Below are 19,439 nucleotides of genomic sequence, written 5' to 3'. Positions count from 1 at the left end.
TTTATGATCAGCAGAGACGATGTGCATAATTAGCCATGCTGCTTTGTTTTTGATCAGCTGCTGAATTTGTGCACAGTTAGGGATGGCGGCCACAGTTCCGTCTCCCGTGTTTAATCCATCACGTATGTGATCACGGTCTAAATTGTCGTTAAGCGATTAGGTGACCAAAAACAATACGTCACCTCTGGAGTAAATCCCTCTGGGGGCCTTTTTGTAATGGAGACACACAGAGTGAGCGGACATTTGAGAGGGCGTGGCCTGAGACTTTCCTGTGGCCACTCTTCCCCCTGAAGGAAACACGGCATATGGCTTTAGATTAGAATGGAATCATGTTTGATCCACGAGACGCGAGAGTGACGAGCGTGGAAACACAGCCGAGGTCAGGGGGCAACATTCAGAAAGTCCTTACATTGCCCTTGAGCAGGGCTGCATGTGAGAGAGGATTTTCCCGTCTTGTACAAAAACATCTTCTGATGAAAAGCTAGGGCACATCGTCAGTGATGTTTCTGGGGTCATTGAGTGTTTCGGGTCATTAAACATCAGACACCCTCACTCAGGCGACCCAGCTGAGGTTGATCAAGCCTCAGCTTGTGCCCTAGCAGCATTCTCCCACGGATCTCAATATCATAAAAAGCAAGTACAGATCCTGGATGTCAGACTCTAGCCTCTCATCTCTGATGAACATCCACTTGTTGGATGACAACAGAGACCTTTGACCCAAAGCCAGCTGTTGACTTATGGATGCAAACAGCTAATCACAGGCTCAACCAGGGAGAAAGAACTAGGCCTACATCATCATCTACCATGTTTGAAAGAGAGGAAGCTGGTAAGGAGAGCAGTCCAGAGTGTAGTGATGATGACAGCTTGTAGGATAAAGATGCTGCGCAAAGGGTGAGCACCAAGCAACATCTTCAGGTGCTTCCTTGAGAACTAGACCCAAAAATGTTTATGCACCCCTGATTATTTGCTTACTTTATATTTCCCCTGCAGGACCAAGGCATGAGGGATGTATAAAGCTGCTCAATCAACACACAAAACTTGGAAAGGAGCTGGATATATTGTTAAAGATTTACAACTATGGTGGATAGAATTAACCCGGTGCATTTTTCCCTGTCTCTTAACCAGCTTTTCTGTTTAAGATGAGATAAGATTAGCCAAACAGTTACCAAGGTCTCTGTGCCCCACCTCTGACCACCCTTTTGGTTAAATTATTAAATGGCCACCACAGTATTCAGGTTTATGGGACTTCTTTATTCAGTGTCTGCTCTGTAAGGGTGAATAACAAGAACATCATTTACATTGTCTCTCTGATCTAAGTGACCATGGGGGAGAAAAAACCTGAAGCCCTGAAAATGAAGCGGGAAATTGGTTTGACTGGAGCTGTAGCGCTGGTATCAGGAACTATGATCGGATCTGGTATCTTCATGTCCCCACAGTATATACTGACTGACATGGGAAGCCCTGGAGCAAGTCTGGTGATATGGGCTCTCTGTGGAGTTGTAGCTGTGTTTGCAGCATTGTCCTATACCGAGCTTGGGACAGTCATTCCTGAATCTGGTGGGGAGTTTGTGTACATACTGAAAATCTACGGTCCATGTCCTGCTTTCTTTCTAGCAATGAATTATATGCTGATTCAGCAGCCGTTCAGCCATGCAGGACAATCAATTAGCATTGCAGAATATGTTCTTGCAATCTTTTACACCGACTGCCATCCTCCTCAGCTGGCGGTAAAGTGTGCTGCAGCTGTGGCTTTACTAATTGTAGCTACAGTCAACATCTTGAATGCCCGGATTGCCGTCAGAATCCAAGTGGTCTTCTTGATGGCGAAAGTGATAGCATTGATATTCATCATAACTGGAGGAATTGTGGAGCTCATGCAGAGCAGCAGTGTCATCGCCGAAAATCTTAAAATTGAGAATGCATTTAAAGGCACTCAGTTCTCTTTGAGCACTCTAGGAATGGCTTTTTATCAAGGACTCTGGTCTTATGCTGGCTGGAACAACTTGAACTGCGTCACTGAGGAGCTCAAAAGACCAGAGGTGAGACTGCTGAAGTTTAAATGTGTGCTTAAGCAAGTAAATAATAGCATTATAAAGTATTTTTCTAGTAGCTGGACAGATCATACATTGTTAGAGATCATGCTTAAACTGTTTAACTGTTCAGGTGTCAATGCTGAGTTGCATGAACTAATTTTGCATGACTTGTGGTCATATTTAACTGTGATAAAGTTTTGTGTCCGCCATTTCACTTTTGAAATGTCAAATATGGCCCCTCAGTTCATTATTCCAGAGTTAGCATTCCAACTACCTTTCATGCAAGCTTGTCCACATTGACCAGAACATTGCTTTTATATTTCCAGGTGAATCTTCCCAGGGCAGTTGTGGTGTCCATCTCTCTTGTGACTGGCTTGTATCTGCTGGTAAATGTGAGCTACCTGACAGTAATGACTTCCAAAGAGCTCATGTCCTCCAGTGCAGTTGCAATGACGTGGGGGTAAGACGGCCCCTGATATTCATGTCACAGATTCTGGTAGATGAACTGATAGTTTGACTTGCTGTTTCTGGTGTGAAAATTGTTATTTTTTAAAGGGGCATAAAGGGATTACTCTGCTGATTTAGCATTGCACTCCTATGAATTTTTTTTATATTCTTAGACTGTATAAAAGACATGAAATCCCCCATTGGTTTATAGTTCAAAGGCTTGAGATTGACATTTTGATTGACCATCCTGTTTTTTTGGAGCTTGAATTGGCCTTATTTGGACTAAAGGGTGGAGCACTAGCACTAGCTAGCTAGCTAGCTTGGTTGGCAAGGTACATGTAATTCATGCTAATTATAATATAAACTGGGATGCTAATTTTGGCAAAACACAGGCTTAAACAAAATGCACTTACTGTCAGAACAGCCAACTGCTTAAAGGGTTTTTAGGACAACTGAAGACTGAACAAAACATTTTTAGTCAACCAAAATGTAACAATTAACTTTCATGAAATGAAAACTCTGAAACTCTGAAACGGTCAAAGTTCAGGGACAAAATACACAAAAAAAATTCTCAAAAACAAGTTCACGTTATTTAAATGTACTCAGTGCCAAGGATATGCACCCTATGCTTCTACTATGATCAGTAGTTTGACATGGTACCAAACTGTCTATTTTACTGTAAATGGGACTGTAATTTACAAAATGATGTTCAAACTGCATTGAGGAAGACTTGAAACTAGTGATTGAGACCATAAACACATTAGGAAAAAGGTTTACTGAGGTAATAAATCAAGTGAGATGTAGATGTCTATGTCATTTTGTCATAGACTTCTATACACATTTTTCCACAGGAATAAGGTGTTGGGGAGCTGGGGCTGGATCATGTCTATGGCTGCAGCCTTGTCTGCTTTTGGTTCATTGAATGGGTCTTTCTTCACTGGTAGCCGTGTGTGCTTTGTTGCTGCCAGGGAAGGACACATGGTGAGAGTCTCCACTTATGAATATATGTTAGATCATTCAGCATAAGATGTCACAGATTTTTAGCCAGACTTGTGTTTATTTTGCAGCCAGATATTCTGTCCATGGCTCACGTCCACAGACTGACTCCATCTCCAGCACTGATCTTTACCACTGCAATCTCTCTGCTGGTGCTGATCCCTGGAGACTTCAAGAGTATTATCAACTTTTTCAGGTGAAAGCTGGGTGGGCTTTGAATGTATTTATTGTTGACATTTCTTCTTTAATATTTGCATAAAAATGTTTTGTATTTGTCTGACATTCCTCTTCATTGCTGTTGTAGTTTCACTGCCTGGTTTTTCCATGCCATCGTCCTGTCTGGACTTCTCTATCTCAAGATTAAGAAACCAGAGCTCCCCCGGCCGTACAGGGTCAGTGTCACACACATACACTCTCCTAACTTCACCTTCAACTTCACCTCTAGCTCCTCTAAAACCACATACTATCAGGACAAGATCTGCAAAACCACCGATGCTCGCTCCTCTATCCGCCGCCCTCTCCTCCTTTCACTCTGCTTTTCACGGAAAAAGTTGCTGCCATCAGTATCCAGTTCTCTGGCCCAGGTGGGAAGCTACAGACCCGTCTCACTCCTACCATTCCTTTCAAAAATTCTGTAGTGCACAGTCTTGAACCAAATCTCCAGGTTCCTTTCAGAGATCAACTTGTACGATCCAAATCAGTCTAGCTTTAAGCAGGGTCACACTACACTCCTGTCCGTAACAGAATCACTGCACCTGGCTCAAGCAGCTGGCCAATCATCAGCTCTATTGCTGCTGGACCTCTCTGTAGCCTTCGACACTGTTAACCACCAAATCCTCCTCTCTACACTCACAGAACTTGGTATTTCATGTTCTGCCCTCCGATGGTTCACGTCTTACGTTGCAGGGAGATCTTTTATCTTGTATCTTGTTTTATCTTTTATCTCTTATCTTGTATCTTGGAAGGGAGAAGTGTCCAAACTACAAAATATTTGCACTGGGGTGCCTCAAGGATCAGTGCTAGGCCCCCTTCTCTTCTCAATTTACACCACCTTACTTGGCGGATTCATCCACAATCATGGCATCTCATATCATCGTTACGTCGACGATACCCAGCTGTTCCTTTCCTGCCCACCAAACGACCCCACAGTCTCGGCTCATATCTCTGCTTGCCTTGCGGATATCTCCACATGGATGACAGAACATCATCTTCAGCTCAACCTTTCTAAGACGGAGCTTCTTGTCATCCCACCCCGTCCCACCTTATATCAGCCTATCAATCTTCAACTTGGGTCCATGCTACTTGTGCCCACATGCTCTGCACGAAAATTGGGTGTCATGACTGATGACCAACTGACCTTCAAGGTTCATGTGTCCTCAATTGCCCAATTGTGTTGATTCACCCTGTAAAACATCAGGAAAATCAGACCCTACCTGACCGAGCAATCGACACAACTCCTGGTTCAGGCCCTTGTGTTATCGCGTTTAGACTACTGCAACTTGCTAAAGGCGGGTCTTCCTGCTGCACCACCAAGCCTCTGCAGATAATCCAGAACGCGGCTGCACGTCTAGTCTTCAACCAGCCCAGGAGAGCACATGTCACTCCACTCCCCATCTCTCTGCACTGGCTCCAGGTCGCAGCCCGCATCAAATTCAAAGTCTTGTCTCTTGCCTACAAAATAGCAACGGGCACAGCCTCTGCTTTGTTCAGGTCCACAAACCCTCCCGCCACTACGCTCTTCAAGTGAAAGACGTCTGGCTCCTCCACCGCTGAAGGCCTCTACGTCTCATAGACTCTTCTCCTCTGTAGTGCCCCGGTGGTGGAATGAACTTCTAAACTCCATCCAATCTGCTGAGTCCTTATCAATCATAAAGAAGAGACTGAAGACCCAACTCTTTACTGAACACCTTCACACTTGATCTACACAGATGACAGGGATAGGTATCCCACTGACTGCTCCTGCAACCTAAAAGCACTTGTGTCCTATTGGACTCAAACTTAACCCAACGGCACTTACTCTTGCTATGTTTCTTGACTTCATCCTTGCTTGTGTTGTATTAACTCTCATTTGGACTTCGCTTTGGATAAAAGCGTCTGCTAAATGACATACACTCCCAAAACACCATCATCATTAACAAACAGTTGTCTTTTTATTAACCAGTATGAGAATCACCTCTGTCTGTTATTCTCTCCACAGGTTCCCATTATACTCCCCATACTGGTCTTCATTGTGGCGATATTCCTTGTACTGGCACCCATCGTAGACAATCCTCAGATTGAATACCTCTATGCAACTTTATTTCTCTGCAGTGGAGCTTTTATTTACATACCCTTCATCCATTACAAGCTCTGCCCGGGGCTGTTGAACAAGTTAACAGTGTTCCTGCAGCTGTTCTTAGAGGTCGCCCCAGCAGAGAAAAACCTGTGATTTGGGCAAAAGAAAAAGGTGTTTTCCAGTTTTATTGCTTGTGCTTCAATAAAAACTTAGTATTACCTCCAAATTTGACTGTCTTTGAATTTAAGTAATCTGATATATATATGTATATTGAATATGAATATATTGTCCTCCACAGGTGCATTAAGCGCCGCTGTATTTTTCTCGTTGTTAGTCAATTTAGAGAGCACATGCGAGAGGAAATATAAATTATAAATAAATCTGACATTTTATTTCGAAACATGTCAATATAAACAGATTGAATTGTAATGAAATTAGTGAATTGGTGAATAAATAACTTTTCATCTAGCAGCAGCATCAAATTCTAAAATGTCCAATATTTGGGTTAATGACCAAGTACCTGCAAAACTAGTGAAATGTGTGGCAGCATCCTAAAAAATAGTAAATCAAGTTAGGAGTTGAGCTACAAAACTAATAACACGACATGTGGGTGGAGCTGACACAAACAAAAAACAAAACTCATACAGATTATGTGAATTTAAAAAAAATGTTTATTAAATAATTGGTCTCCACGAAAGGATAAAACAAGACATGGCCAATTCATAGTGCAACTTTCACATGACAAGAGATTGTTCAACACAAAACAGGAAAGAGCAGGAAGAAAGGGAGCGTGTGTGTGTGTGTGTGTGTATGCATACACAGACCAAATGTCACCCAGTCAGTCTGGTGATGCTTAATATTTCTTGTTTGTTCGGTTTCAGTATTCTGTTACCAAGCAAATAAAACACAAGTTAAATAATTTTGCGGCGTTGAGACAGTCTGCCCTTAATCACAAGTTAACCAACACAGTCCAAAAACAAAAAAGGTATTTATTAAGCGTAACTGTGTAATCTGTATGTGTGTGCGTAATCTGTATGTGTGTGTGTGTGTGTGTGTGTGTGTGTGTGTGTGTGTGTGTGTGTACAAGAGTCCTTTTGTCAAACCCCAGTTAAAGAATCACTCATTTGCAGTTTTCTTCTCTGTGCCGTTAGAAGCGTTTGACTTGCTCTCAGATGCGTCCTCACAGGTTTTCTGCTCCCCCTTCCCACTGCCGCCTCCCTGTGCTGACTGGTGGTACAGCATGTGAAGTCGCTCTGCGTTCATGTCTGCATCCTCCGCCCCCTCGCAGCACTTTATCCACGACTGAGGAATAGCCTCGATGCCGTAGTGTGCCCCAGCGATGGCCCCCGCCATGCAGGCTATGGTGTCTGTGTCCCCTCCCAGGGCCAGACTGTATGCTATCGTCCTCTCCAGGCCCCCGTAGCTCTCTGGAAGGCATTCTCGGGGCTGTAGGCAGTGGAGGACGCAGAAGATGGCAGTGGGGACTGAGTGGAGCGCCGCAATGCCATTACCTGGAGGGTAAGGCAGGAAATTTTGAACGAGATTAGAAAATTAGCTGCTCACACGGCAAAAATGATCATTACATAACCCTGGGTTCAAAAGAGTTGGGACACTGTGTAAAACAATGAAAAATAGAATGCATCATATTTGTGTATTAGCAAAAAAAATAAGTTTATCACTTTTACCATAAAATATAATGTCTTTATACAGTTTTGAAATGTACATATGTATATATTTGCATTCTGTTTTATTTTATTTTTAGACAAAATCCCAACTTTTTGGAATCAGGGTTGTAGCTGGGTTCAGTGGGCCTGCAACACAGAAGATATTCCCATCACACCTTACTGAAACAATCCTTTGCTCTATCTTAAACAGAACCTAAATAAAATAAAATCTGTAAGTCAACAAGATACTGTATGTATAAAATCATTGTTGTTTGAAAACAGAGGGACAGAAAAGAATGGATAGCTGATGAAAAGCCTGGGAAAAACTAAACAAAAAGTCAAAATAAAAGTCAAAGATCAAGAGATACTGACCCAGTTCAGAAATGACCTCCTCTATGCTGACCTTGCTCCTGTCCATCAGGTCTCTAACTCTGTGGAGACGCTCACAGAATGGCTTCTCTGCTTCTTTTAGACTGGACAGAAAAAAAAAAAGTTTGACGATGAAAAAAACAAAACAATTTGCACCCCAAACATCAGATTACATCTCTGACCTCTTAGAGGAGACTTTATTCATGTAGAACTCACATTCTGGCATCGTTGCGTGTCGCTTCATCACCCTCCACTTCCTCCATCTCTGTGATTAGCCTGCTGATAAACTGCTGGGGCAGGTCGAGCGCCCCCTGCAGGGAGAGGTGCACCGCTAACGCCTGCAGCACTGCTCCATTATAGCCCAGAGAGCAGGAGTGAGTGAGCATGGCACCCAGACGGGCGAACTGAAGAGAAAAAGAGGTAAAAATCAAACCAACTCTGCACCAACAAGACAGCAGATCTTGCAGTACAACTCTTTTATCATCATTCATAATCGAGACAAAAATCAAGATATTGATGATATTGACATGGTTTTCAGCCAAATAAGGAGAAACATTATTTTGTGCTGTGCAAATATATCATACCATCTTTTCCTGAAGATATTCATTACATTAAGGGTCCGATATTGTAGAAAGTGAGATTCCTATATAAAGCAGGTCTAAGTGTTATATAGACACTATAAAAGTATCAAAAATTCAGAAAATCAATGCATCAATGCAGAAAAAAGGCCTTTTCGGAATGGGACGTAAAAGTGACAGTCGATAAAAGAGCATTTCAGAAAGATGGTAAATACAGGTATATAAGGGATTGAATGATTCTATTAAAAAAATTTAAACTGGCTATAGAGGTACTTACTATATAGGTACCAAAAGTGACGGAACTGAACCAAAAAGCGTTAACCAAAAACCGTGATATGAAACCGAACTGTGAATTTTTTGGGGAACTGTAGCCTAAAAATATGCTTGAGTAGAATATAAAAATACATTTGAATACAAATACATTAAATAAATACATTTGTTTAAATTTGCTGAGTTGGTTATTCTCAAACTATATCATATAAATGTTGGAGATTAACTCCAAAGAAAATAACATTAACTGCAGAGATTAAGACTCAAGATACATGACTTAAAATCAAAGCTGACTTCAATTACTTTATTTATTTGAGACTTGATTAATGAATGTAATTGTTTTAATCTTTATTCCATCTGCATTTCAGTGATCTGAGGCTTGGCATAAAATGTACTTTCAATTTCAACTTGGATAAAGTATTTAGACATTTTGTTCTAGATTCATGAAAGTAGGTGCAAAACACAAAGTGTAAATAATTAAATGTTTCTCACTTTCATATAGGTTCAAGGCTAAAGTTGAGAGTTTAAATTAAATTAGCACAAATGTACTTAAGAATTGCTGAACTTTTGGACATTGCAGTTCATAAAATGTGTTCAGCTTTAACATGCATGTAACCCAGGGTGTGTTTTTTGCCCTGAGGTCTCACTGCTCACCCTTTTAACATCAGCTGCAACAGGAAAAGCCAGAGCGAAAGGGGCTGCCCTCATGGCTCCTCCGTTTCCAAAGGAGCCTCGACCGTTAAACTGGTCCCTGGCTGGCTGGTACACATCGCTGAGCTGAGGGGAGGACAGCTTCTTCAACACCTGGACCACTCCGGAACCATAACCACGACCTGGGGACGCACTGTACTCCTTAGCAAACCTAGAGGAGTGAGAAACCAGGGCTTCAATTTTTCCGGTGTGTAAGTGCTACAATTTATATCAATACACTTAAACTCTGCAGAGAAGCTATTGGTATCAGCAATGGGCTTTTCTATACCTGCGAGCCATGTCCCGCTCATCATAGCCGGCACGGGTGAGGAGAGATTGGACCACACAGCGTGCCATGGCTGTGTCGTCACTGTACTCAAGGATACCTAGAACATACACACACACACATACACACAAACAGACATAAAAACACAGCATACACAAGAACATACTGCATCACATAGATAGATAGATAGATAGATAGTGTAAAATAATGTTACATTTTGATGGAATGGGAAGTGTGTTCGGATGGTGCAATATGGGCTGATATAGCCAGTAACTGTTTGTGCATTTTGGCAGTTTTTAGACTACTCATTTTAACACTGTATACATAGAGCTGGTGGACAATGTGGATACTATTGGCTGAGGGCCATTTCTAATTTTTTTTTTTTTTTTACATTTGCTGGTATATAATGGTAGAATCAGTAGATGTGAGTAGTTCAGGGGTCATTTTAACTACTAAATATAATGTCATGGGGTTTAATAAAAAATAATCACTTTAAATGTATCATGTTTTTTATGCTAAAGCTTGAACTTAAAAGCAACTGCAGCTGTAAACGAAATGTAGTGGAGTACAAAGTAAATGTACTTTAAATGTTACATTCCATCACTGGTATTATCAGTAGCAGGCTAGTAGAGCATGCACAGCCCTACTGAATCAATGAATTCACACTTCCACGGATTGTTGTGAAATCTCATACTTCTCATACTAACCATTCCCTTTGCTTTCGTCGTCCAGGCTGCTCAGATGCTGCAGGACACTCTCCATGGGAACCTCCTCCGCTCCCTCAAACTCTCCGCCGACACAATCTCCCAGCACAGCCGCCACCAGAGCTCCCCTAAACCGGGACAAAGACGCCGGGCCGCCCGCTGCTGCCGCCGCTCTCACTGCCGTCATTGCCATTCATCCGCCGGGGAAAAGACTTCAACCTACACCGAGCAAACACTCCGCTGGTCGGCTGACCAAGCTGTCAGACAGAGGAGGGGATACAAAGCGACAACAACAACAAATGTCGACTTAACTCCCCCTCTGTACTGCTTCCTGAAAACGTTTCGATGGTTGTTTGACCCCAATGAGAGGTTCGGGTCGGTGCACGTAGACATACATTCACATAGAGCGGGTTGCCATTGAAAAACAGGCTTCAGTGTGTTGTGTTTTATATATTTCTATACAACGACGTGTATTACATACCGTAATGGATACAATAAATGCGACCAACTATACCATAAAGATCACTTTCGTCGACTTATCGAGGTTTAAAATTGGATCTCAGTGTTGTGTTTCCACTGTTTTTGCTATTATTAAACTCTTCTCATCCCCGCCCATTGATTGAAGTCTAAATGCGCAGAAAGCCTCATTTTTACGGTACAGCCATATATTTTGCTAAGATCGCCCTCTGCTGGATAGGAGCTCTTATCGTGACCATAGACAGGATGAGGTACTGTATGTTTCACGCAATTAACCCTCAAGGCATCTTTAAAATTAACTCACACTCAGACGGTTCGGGACCCTTAATGATCCCTCTCATACAAGTGTCATAAAAATGTGATATGTGAATATTTTTTTCCACTTTCACCGCATCAAACCTTTAAATAGTGGAATAGTGAAACTGGGTATTATTATGATTAGGCTATTATTATCATTACTGTAATTATTATTCTCACAAAAATCTTTATTTATGTATATGGTCTTTTTTATTACAAGTACATCTTTTATTCCTTTTTATAAATATGTTTGAAACATTTAGGTTTTCACAATGTATATGCATTGTAAAATTGGCTTTCTGCTAATAAAAACATATTGTGTGAAATAGTGAAATATTGGTATTTGGCCGACTGCTAAAGAATGAAGTAAAACTAATATAGATAAGATGTATATAGTGCTTTTAAAGGTACTCAAAGACGCTTAATTGATGGGGATGAAGACTAAATTTATTATCAACTGGCTGATTGGCTGATTATCCAAACGTTTGAAAGCAAAACCTTCCTCTTCTTTTTAGTCAAGGTAACCCTGACAGAGCTTAGAAGAATGCTTAGGTTCATTATCTTGCTGCAAAACAAATTTTTCAACTGACAAGTCTTAATCCAGATGGAACTGCATGATGCTGGAGGATAGAGTGGCACTTTTCCTCCTTCATGATACCCTTTGCTTCAAACAAATCTCCTACTCTATCACCTGCAAAACATCCTTATACCATGCCACTACCACCTCTGTACTTTATTGTGGGTTGTTACACATGGTGCTTTAAGATGGTCACCAGTTTGTCTGCAGACATAGATTGTGATTTGAACCAAATAGTTCAAATTTGCTTTAATCAGTCCATAGAGCTTGTTTCCAGTCACCAAATGTCCACTTTTTATGTGCTTTTGCCTATTCATATCTCTTTTTTTGTTCTTTGGAAAGAGTAATGTTTTTTTGCAGAAACACAACTGTTCAGACCAGCTTTTCTCAAATGTCTTTTTAGTTGTCAGAGATATTTTGACCTTGTCATGTTGATTTCCTCCCTCGTTTGTGGTGCTGTTTTGTGCCGATCTCTCTTACTGGTGACAATGATTATGTTTATCCTCTGCCTTTGTAGTAACCTCTTTATTCCAGACCTTTTTCTATCATCATAACTTCCAGTTTCTGCTAGTCTCTTCAGGGTGTAGTTAACTCTGTTGTTGGACACCATTAGGCTTTTTGTAATTTCTCTTTCAGTGTATCCTTCTTTCCTTCATGTATAAATCTGTACTCTTGTTTCTTTACTCAGCTGCTTCTTTCTAGCCATTTCTATGGTACTTTGTCAGTGATATAAACACAGTTGACATTTATTGGGATTTTGTATCCAAACTCTCAAAAGCCAAAGAGTGAATAATGCAAACTGTGATTTTTTTTTTATTATTTAAACTTTTGCACTGAAGTTGTGACTCTTGCAAATCCTCTCAACCCTAAAACTAAGCCCTTCTTTTCTTTTGTTAAGATTTATTCAGCAATGGTCTGGTAACATCAATGTATACTTAAAGATAAATTGAAGAAAATGGTTTATCATGTAGTAAACACATCCAAAAATCCATACAGGTTTTTAAGAATATATATATATATATATATATATATATATATATATATAGTTTTGTGTTACTGACAAAATAAATAAATAAAGTTACACACAAAGTTAAAAATAGTTATATATAGTTTTTGTGTTACTGTTATTTTTAACTTTGTGTGTAACTTCATTTTTTCTTCTTTGAAAATTAGGCAAATTTCAATGAATATACTGAATTATGAATGTAACTTAAATGCATTTTACTTTCCGTTAAAAAAAAGGTTTAACCCCCCATTGTAATTCAGGGTCTTTCTCTATAATAGTGGTTTTCAATAACCATTTTAATTCCATATGATTTGTTGACATCATCATCCTTGTAAACTATGTTCCAGTATTGTAGAAGTAATTCACTATTCAATGCGTCCAGTGCCAGGCTGAGTAAACCGCAGTGTAAACTGTAAAACAGCATTTATCTGGCTGTTATTGATCTTTGGCCACAAATGCGGCGTTTCATTGTCATTCAAAACTGTAATTACCGTATTGACCTGAATGCAGCACGATGTATTTTTCTGGAGATGGCAGTTGAAGAGCGGGGGTTGGGTATGTGCTCTACATGTGAAGACTAGAAAAGTAAATGTTATTCCAGCATTTACAGCATCAGACATCGCTTGTATAAGATAATTATCATTTTTAACTGGAGGAACAAACAATCACTGACAACAACTACCTACAATGTCCAGAGTAGACGGAGGAAAGCCAGCTATAACTACGGTAGCGGTATGTCTCCCCACCAAAGTGTCTCTTCTTCGTTGTTGTCCTTATGTTTAACGGTAATCGCCGGTAATATTATGTCTTATTTGCATAAAGTGCAGCTAAAACTAGGTTGCTGTCTTGCCGGCGGTGTAAATATTGTATCTTAACTGAATTAAAGCCGTAAAGTCTTTTGTCGGTAGCTGCTAGCACACATAACCCATAACCCCCAGAGGTGGGTGGATGTTTGGAAGCGCGGCGTCTGCAGCATAATTAAAACATGGCGGATTCGGAGGAATTTAGACTTAAACGAATAAAGGTGAGAAATACAAACATGAAATAGGTTTATAGCGGTGCCCAGACGAATGCAAGCCTAAGTGTTTAGCTGATATAAGCTAATATGCTTATTGTGAGCCAGCTTCCGGTCGAGATGTAAGCTAACGTTAGCTAGCTTAGCTTAGTTTACAGCCCTACAGCCCTGCAGCCTGCTGCTGCTGCTGCTACTCTGCACTGATGCATGCCGCCGCGCCAAGCTCCAGCTAACAGCCAGACAATTATACAATCAACAAATATTCAATGACGTATCTTAACAGAAAGTCTTTATGTGACACTCCCAAGCGCCTTGATTAATCCGGCACTGCAACTGTGTGTTACAGTTGCTCCTATTAAGCCAAAACATCACAGAGTGCTGACTGCGAACAATAAAAAGTGGAGATTTTTTTATTGTACTTAACGCTAACTGTTGGTATGCGAGTCACTTAAAAATATACATTTGTACCCGAAGGCTGCAGCATCGACTGCAATGTTCTACAGCATAGTTTGGTGCGTGTGTGTTTGGATACGTTTACAAATATTCCATGACGCGATAAATTGCCGAATTTGTGAATGGAGTTTGGTGGGACGTCCCCCTCCTTACCACAGATCGGACACCATGAGGCCTGTAGCTATTAAAATCAATCATGGCAACATATTGATAACATAGACGTTCGTATAGCCTGCTCCCTTAAACTTGGGCATACATAGGGTAAATGTGGTGAAGTTATTTGATTAGACTGTAGGGTTCCTTATCTTTAAACCAACACTAAGATAATAAGCTCGTTATAACAGCAGATTTGTAGAACCAGAGGGGACAAAAATATTTCCCTATCTCACCAAAGTCAGTGCTAAGGGACCTGCTGGGAAAGTCTAGTTGCAGTGCGTGCAGTGGTTGGACCAGGAGACCTTTTTTGTGGCAAGCATTTTTAGATGTAATAGGAAAAGCACATATTAATTTCTTTAACATTAAAGGTGGCTGCATTCCATTTACTTGACCCACCTACAGTGCCCTGATATGTAATTTCATAGGTTTTAAATTCAGCTAAAGTTAAAGTTCTGAAAAGGCCTTTGAATGCCTCAACTGATGGTACATGTAACCATGGATAAATCAGTGCCTATCTTTCTAATGAAAGTACAGTTGTGATATACAAATAGCCCTACCACTCTCTCTTACATTGTTGTCTGAGATTATATACACTGGATGTTGGCAGGACATTTCAAAATCTAAAAAACTGAACTGCATCCTAATTGGGATATGTGAATGGAAGACTAAAGTGAATAATTCCTTGAGAGCTAAACATGAATTTCCCCCTTAAAATCCCTAACCTGTTATGTCCCCTACAGCATGAGGAGCGCCTGTCCAGAGTTTTTGATGAAGTGATGGGGCTTGGAGACTTTGCTGATTCCTCCAGGGGCTCTGCCAGCTCTTCCAGGAGTGGAGGTCAGGACGAGACTAAGGGAGAAGACGAAACTTCAGGACAAGGGGAACAGCAACCAGTAGAAGAAGAGGACAGTAGCAGCAGCAGAAAAGAAGAAAAGATGGATGAGGGGATGGCAGAGTCACCCTTTCCTCGCATTTCCTCCCCTTCCTCTGTCCGACACTCCATGTTTACCACCAACGAAGGAGGAGGAGGAGGGGGAGGAAGTGGAGCTGCAGCATTTGATGATGCACTGGATGGCCTTCCTGCATTTGGGCCAGAAGAAGAAGAGGATGAAGACTGGCACTTTGCCCTGCCAATGGGCAGCCTGGATGATGTTAATGTAGGAAAAAGGAACAGAGAAAAAGGCCAGCCAAGAGCAGGGAACAACGTACCCCAAGGCGAACCTTTTACTGGTCAGCCCAGAGAGGAAGAGGAGGAGCAAGAGAGGGAAGCTAGTAGTGGTTCTGCCAACACCTCCCACTCCTCCCAGGACCACACACCTGACAACAGCCGAGGTATGGGTGCACACACACGAGAATTTACTGTTGTTAATGACAAGACTGCTCACCAATGCCATATTGCAAGTCCACTGTATCACAGTATGTTCTGTTGCTCATAATACACGCTACCAATTTTACTCATCAAAGTTCAGTTCATCTGATTTTGACCTTGGGGGTTCAATCTATACTTGAGACTAATAATAGTTTTAGATATATTGGCCATATTCTGCCAAGAGTCTGACCAATCTTTTGAAATCTGTCTTTTGTAAAGTCCTTTTTCACATAGAGAAAATAACAAAAGAAAATGTAAATTACAGAATATTTGTTGATATTCCTTGTGTGCAAGGCTTTCACACTAGGTTCGACACGAATATTCACATTCCGTGCATCTTTGCACACTGGAGACAGGCTCAAAGTTTTGCTGTCAACGAAGCAATACTTTGTGGAAAGGTTACAGTGTGTTCTCGTGTTATTTTCAGAGTAAATACTGAGCTTCATTGCACAGGTTTTCATCATCCATGACTGGAGTTTAATGTGTTTATCATATATAATTTTTTTACACCTATAATGTCCATAGCATAACATCAGCTAATGTCTCTGAGTCTGTAGTGTACATTACCATATCACCGTACATTACCAAGTCAGTTAAACTGCTATACTTCCCCAGATGTTATTCTTATATGTTCATTGCCTTTAAAATCAAAGAGGTCACCACATTTCTCTCAACTCAACATACTGTAACTGCCTTTTGGCTGCCGATAGAGAGCAGCCTGACATGCTGTTCTGTATGATAAATCCCTTTTTAGTGGGACTTTGCTTCTCATTTTATACCTGGCCTTTTTCCTCTTTCATAAGGGAATGACAGCAGGTGAAAAATTCCAGTGCAAAGCAAAACGTAAAACAATCAGTTGGGTCCTTTATTGGACACAGTTTAAATTCGTATTCTCTGCATGTAACTAGACTGTTGAAAAAGATTGTCACATGAAAATAGCAGCCTGGTTTGTTTAGTTTCACTACTTTGTTATATTTTATCTGTATGTATCTGATTTGTGTAGTCTAGTTTTTTTGTGGTTTGCTCAAGTGCAACTATTAACAAAAGGCACAGTTCTTTGAGGTCGACCAGGTGTGTCAGAGTTTGGTGTGTACTGCTCCAAAATCAGTGTGTAGTTCTTAACTCTTAGGATCAAGTGTGTACTGTTTTAATAAAGGGTTTTCTTTTCTATCTTTCTGTCAGATGGCGGCGTCCTGAACCAGACAGAGGAGACAGAAGACAGCCAGCAGGGAGAGGTAGGTATCTGGGAGGATTGCCAAGTAACTGCAATTACACATTTTTTAACTTTCAGCAGGTAATAATGAATACTTTTTAATATTTCAGAGGTCAGAGGCAGCTCCAATGGAGGACAGTAATCCCCCAATGCCTACTATCAATATTAAAGACGAGCCTATTGATGAGGGCTATGACGCTGCTTTACTGCCTCAGAGCTCAATTAGACAGATCAAAGAGGAGCTGGAGCATCAGGAGGTAGGTTACAAGTCATCTTCTGCTGTTTATGTTCAAGTGTAAATTTATACCCATACTGTGTGCTCAATTGTCGATAATTGTAGAATGTTTTATAGGCGTACAGAAGCTGGACATGCTACCTTTAACAGTAACTAACCAGTTAAACAAAATCTGATTTCTTATTGTGTTTTCCTTCAGGAAGAGCTGAGGATCAGCTCTGTCTACTCTGTAGGTGGAGGGAACGCCTTTGTAACTCCTACCAGTGAGTTCATTTATTTGTTCATCATGGCATTCATGTTTTTCTCTTATAACAGCAGAACTGGCATTTTGTAGTTGTCAGATTGTGTACTGTTTATGTTCATAAGTTAGATAAGAAGGAGACTGTAGTAGGGCTGTCGACAACAAAAGAAAATCTTGGTAGACTTTTTCAGGCCAGCTAATTTTGTAATCCTTTCCAATGGGAACGCTGCATATTTACACTGTGCTGAGGCACTGAGGGGCTGTTCTCCATTGGTGTTTCTTTTTTTTTCCCCTTGTTGGCAAAAGTTGAAAAATGTGGGTAAAATGCTACCTCTCACCACCATCACCCATCCATAGTGGAGGAGGGGCGGGGCAAAAAACCACAGAGAATAACCATCACACGCAGTGCTGAACATCAGCAGTGAGGGAGAAGAAATTTAAACTGCTGGCCACTAAGACTGGTGGCGGGTCCGTGGTCTCTCCCTATGTACTTCAGCCTCCCCGTCATTCAGAGCAAGGGTCAACCAGCTGAGCTCCCCTCCAAAGCTCTCTAGCACTCCCTGTTGGGCTTTTTCAGAAAGTTTTTTAGCTGGCAGAAAATGCTTTGGTGGACGTGTAGAGCAATGGTATCACACAAACAACTGATTTTTATGTTTTCCACTGTTACTGCTGAACAGCTGGAAGACCAGCGATAGTCCAACACAGACAAACAACATCTGATTGTCACATGAAGTATGAAGTGAAGTAGGTGGGGTTGACTCAGCAGACAGGTTTATGAGCTACTACTGATCTCGCTTAAGCCAACAGCTGGCTATTGTAACGTCAAGGCAATGTCTCAGTCCACACAGAAACATACTTTAGTGAAGGAGAAACTTTATGACTTGCCTTCCATTTTGAAAACAGGAGAGCAAACATGCTCAGCACAGAGGGGAGGGGAGAGCTGCACTCAATGCACTTCAATTCTGGTGTTTTTTTGGTTTTTCCAGTTTTCCCAGATATCATATTTTCAAAAAACACAAGAAAAAGGAAAATTCAGGTAAACAAAGTATAAGAAAAAATATAATTTATTAACAAATCAAATAAGGACCTACAGTAGTAATGCAAGTCAAAAATGCTTTATATAAATGAGAAAAACACGATAGAAAGATAGATAGTAAGATAATTATGATAAATTAAATTTGTTAAACTAAGTGGGAACAAATAACATTATCACCCTGCCTCCGATTTAATGAACCATTCAGATTTGGCTCTTCTTCCAGACTTGCTTTTTTGTGTATGCTGGTTCTTTGGAATAGCTTATCAGGCATTTAAATGAAACAGCCCTTGTTTATGTTATTAAATACACCTCTGTCAGTAGCTAGCAATAGTGCATGTGTATTATGATTATAACTGATCCCTCTTGTCCACTCTAGCACCAGCAGCAATCCCAGCTCCCCATCAGACGGCCATATTTATCCCAGGTAGAGGTGCTGTGCTGCAGGCCATGGCTTCCCTCCCTCTCAGAGCACCAGCTCCAATGACTTCACTACCAACTCTGGTATCTGCACCCCCACGCCCACCTCCGCCCCCTGTTCCTGGTAGTGTTCGCTGCAGTGGCTGCTCTAAGGTACTGTTGTGACTTTGTGCTGCTTAATTAGGGCCCTCTGTGCATAATATTATTAGAGGAAAACTGTTATTAATGCCAAATGTTCAAATTGTCTTGAGTAGTTGCCACCATTCTGTGCATTGTTATTAAAATGGAATATTGGCAGATAAATATTTGCTACATTGATCAACTATATGAAATACATGATTAGTATAAATAATACAGTCTAACGTGTCAGGACTTTCTATTTCTTGTAACTTTTTATGTTCCATGGTTCTGTAAATGCTTGTAGGTTCTGCTGAAAGGTCAAACAGCATTCCAAAGAAAAGGTTCGACGCAGCTCTTCTGCTCCACAGTTTGTCTGACTGGCCATCTGCCTCCAGCCAACAAGAACCGATCCTGTTTCCAGTGCAATAGGTACATCTTTTTTCCTTTTAACATCAGTGTGAAAGTTTCTATTTAGCTGCTATGTTGCAGTGTTTTCTGTATTAGCCATGTCGTGT

General features: G+C 40.9%; 3 protein-coding genes across 8 annotated transcripts in view; 2 read left to right on the top strand and 1 right to left on the bottom strand.

Annotated features, from left to right (window-relative positions):
• The first annotated feature begins 1,322 nt into the window (after window positions 1-1,322).
• LOC131988329 (b(0,+)-type amino acid transporter 1-like) lies at window positions 1,323-6,101 on the top strand. Its single transcript, XM_059353447.1, has 6 exons — window positions 1,323-2,039; window positions 2,360-2,493; window positions 3,332-3,461; window positions 3,548-3,672; window positions 3,781-3,868; window positions 5,674-6,101. The coding sequence occupies exons 1-6, from the start codon at window positions 1,323-1,325 to the stop codon at window positions 5,902-5,904; spliced, it is 1,425 nt and encodes a 474-aa protein (XP_059209430.1). The 3' UTR covers window positions 5,905-6,101.
• Window positions 6,102-6,404: 303 nt separating this feature from the next.
• Window positions 6,405-13,487, bottom strand: adprs (ADP-ribosylserine hydrolase). 4 transcript variants are annotated; one of them, XM_059353950.1, is made up of 8 exons: window positions 13,356-13,487; window positions 13,161-13,246; window positions 10,316-10,569; window positions 9,612-9,708; window positions 9,287-9,494; window positions 8,001-8,188; window positions 7,788-7,888; window positions 6,405-7,262 (listed from the first exon to the last, which is right to left on the bottom strand). In XM_059353950.1, the coding sequence occupies exons 3-8, from the start codon at window positions 10,503-10,505 to the stop codon at window positions 6,868-6,870; spliced, it is 1,179 nt and encodes a 392-aa protein (XP_059209933.1). In that variant the 5' UTR covers window positions 10,506-10,569; window positions 13,161-13,246; window positions 13,356-13,487; the 3' UTR covers window positions 6,405-6,867. The 4 variants fall into 4 exon arrangements, with proteins under 4 accessions (XP_059209933.1, XP_059209934.1, XP_059209935.1 ...); XM_059353951.1 differs by having other exon boundaries at window positions 13,352-13,470; XM_059353952.1 differs by lacking the exons at window positions 13,161-13,246; window positions 13,356-13,487 and adding an exon at window positions 10,794-11,104.
• si:ch211-266o15.1 (zinc finger MYM-type protein 4) overlaps window positions 13,201-19,439 on the top strand; it is a 26,174-nt gene continuing 19,935 nt past the window's right edge. For 2 of the 3 annotated variants that reach the window (XM_059353946.1, XM_059353945.1), the window contains exons 1-7: window positions 13,201-13,401; window positions 15,034-15,625; window positions 16,845-16,897; window positions 16,986-17,132; window positions 17,310-17,373; window positions 18,764-18,957; window positions 19,229-19,353. In XM_059353946.1, coding sequence (XP_059209929.1) covers window positions 13,357-13,401; window positions 15,034-15,625; window positions 16,845-16,897; window positions 16,986-17,132; window positions 17,310-17,373; window positions 18,764-18,957; window positions 19,229-19,353 — 1,220 coding nt within the window. In that variant the 5' untranslated portion in view covers window positions 13,201-13,356. Of the gene's footprint in view, window positions 13,402-13,517; window positions 13,694-15,033; window positions 15,626-16,844; window positions 16,898-16,985; window positions 17,133-17,309; window positions 17,374-18,763; window positions 18,958-19,228; window positions 19,354-19,439 lie in introns of those variants that run through there. The other variant, XM_059353947.1, reaches the window with a different exon arrangement.

Source organism: Centropristis striata, chromosome 16 (assembly GCF_030273125.1).
Source record: "Centropristis striata isolate RG_2023a ecotype Rhode Island chromosome 16, C.striata_1.0, whole genome shotgun sequence".
Lineage (NCBI taxonomy): Eukaryota > Metazoa > Chordata > Actinopteri > Perciformes > Serranidae > Centropristis > Centropristis striata.
The sequence above is the reverse complement of the archived record's forward strand: the minus strand, read 5'-3'. Positions and strand labels throughout refer to the sequence as shown.

Coding starts and splice junctions, on each gene's coding strand:
- LOC131988329 (XM_059353447.1), top strand. CDS start 1,323: ATGGGGGAGAAAAAACCTGAAGCCCTGAAAATGAAGCGGGAAATTGGT. Junction 3,462..3,547: donor CTGCCAGGGAAGGACACATG/GTGAGAGTCTCC, acceptor TTTATTTTGCAG/CCAGATATTCTGTCCATGGC. Junction 3,869..5,673: donor AGCTCCCCCGGCCGTACAGG/GTCAGTGTCACA, acceptor TTCTCTCCACAG/GTTCCCATTATACTCCCCAT.
- adprs (XM_059353950.1), bottom strand. CDS start 10,505: ATGGCAATGACGGCAGTGAGAGCGGCGGCAGCAGCGGGCGGCCCGGCG. Junction 9,709..10,315: donor CGACGAAAGCAAAGGGAATG/GTTAGTATGAGA, acceptor TGTATGTTCTAG/GTATCCTTGAGTACAGTGAC. Junction 7,889..8,000: donor ACACGCAACGATGCCAGAAT/GTGAGTTCTACA, acceptor TTTTCTGTCCAG/TCTAAAAGAAGCAGAGAAGC.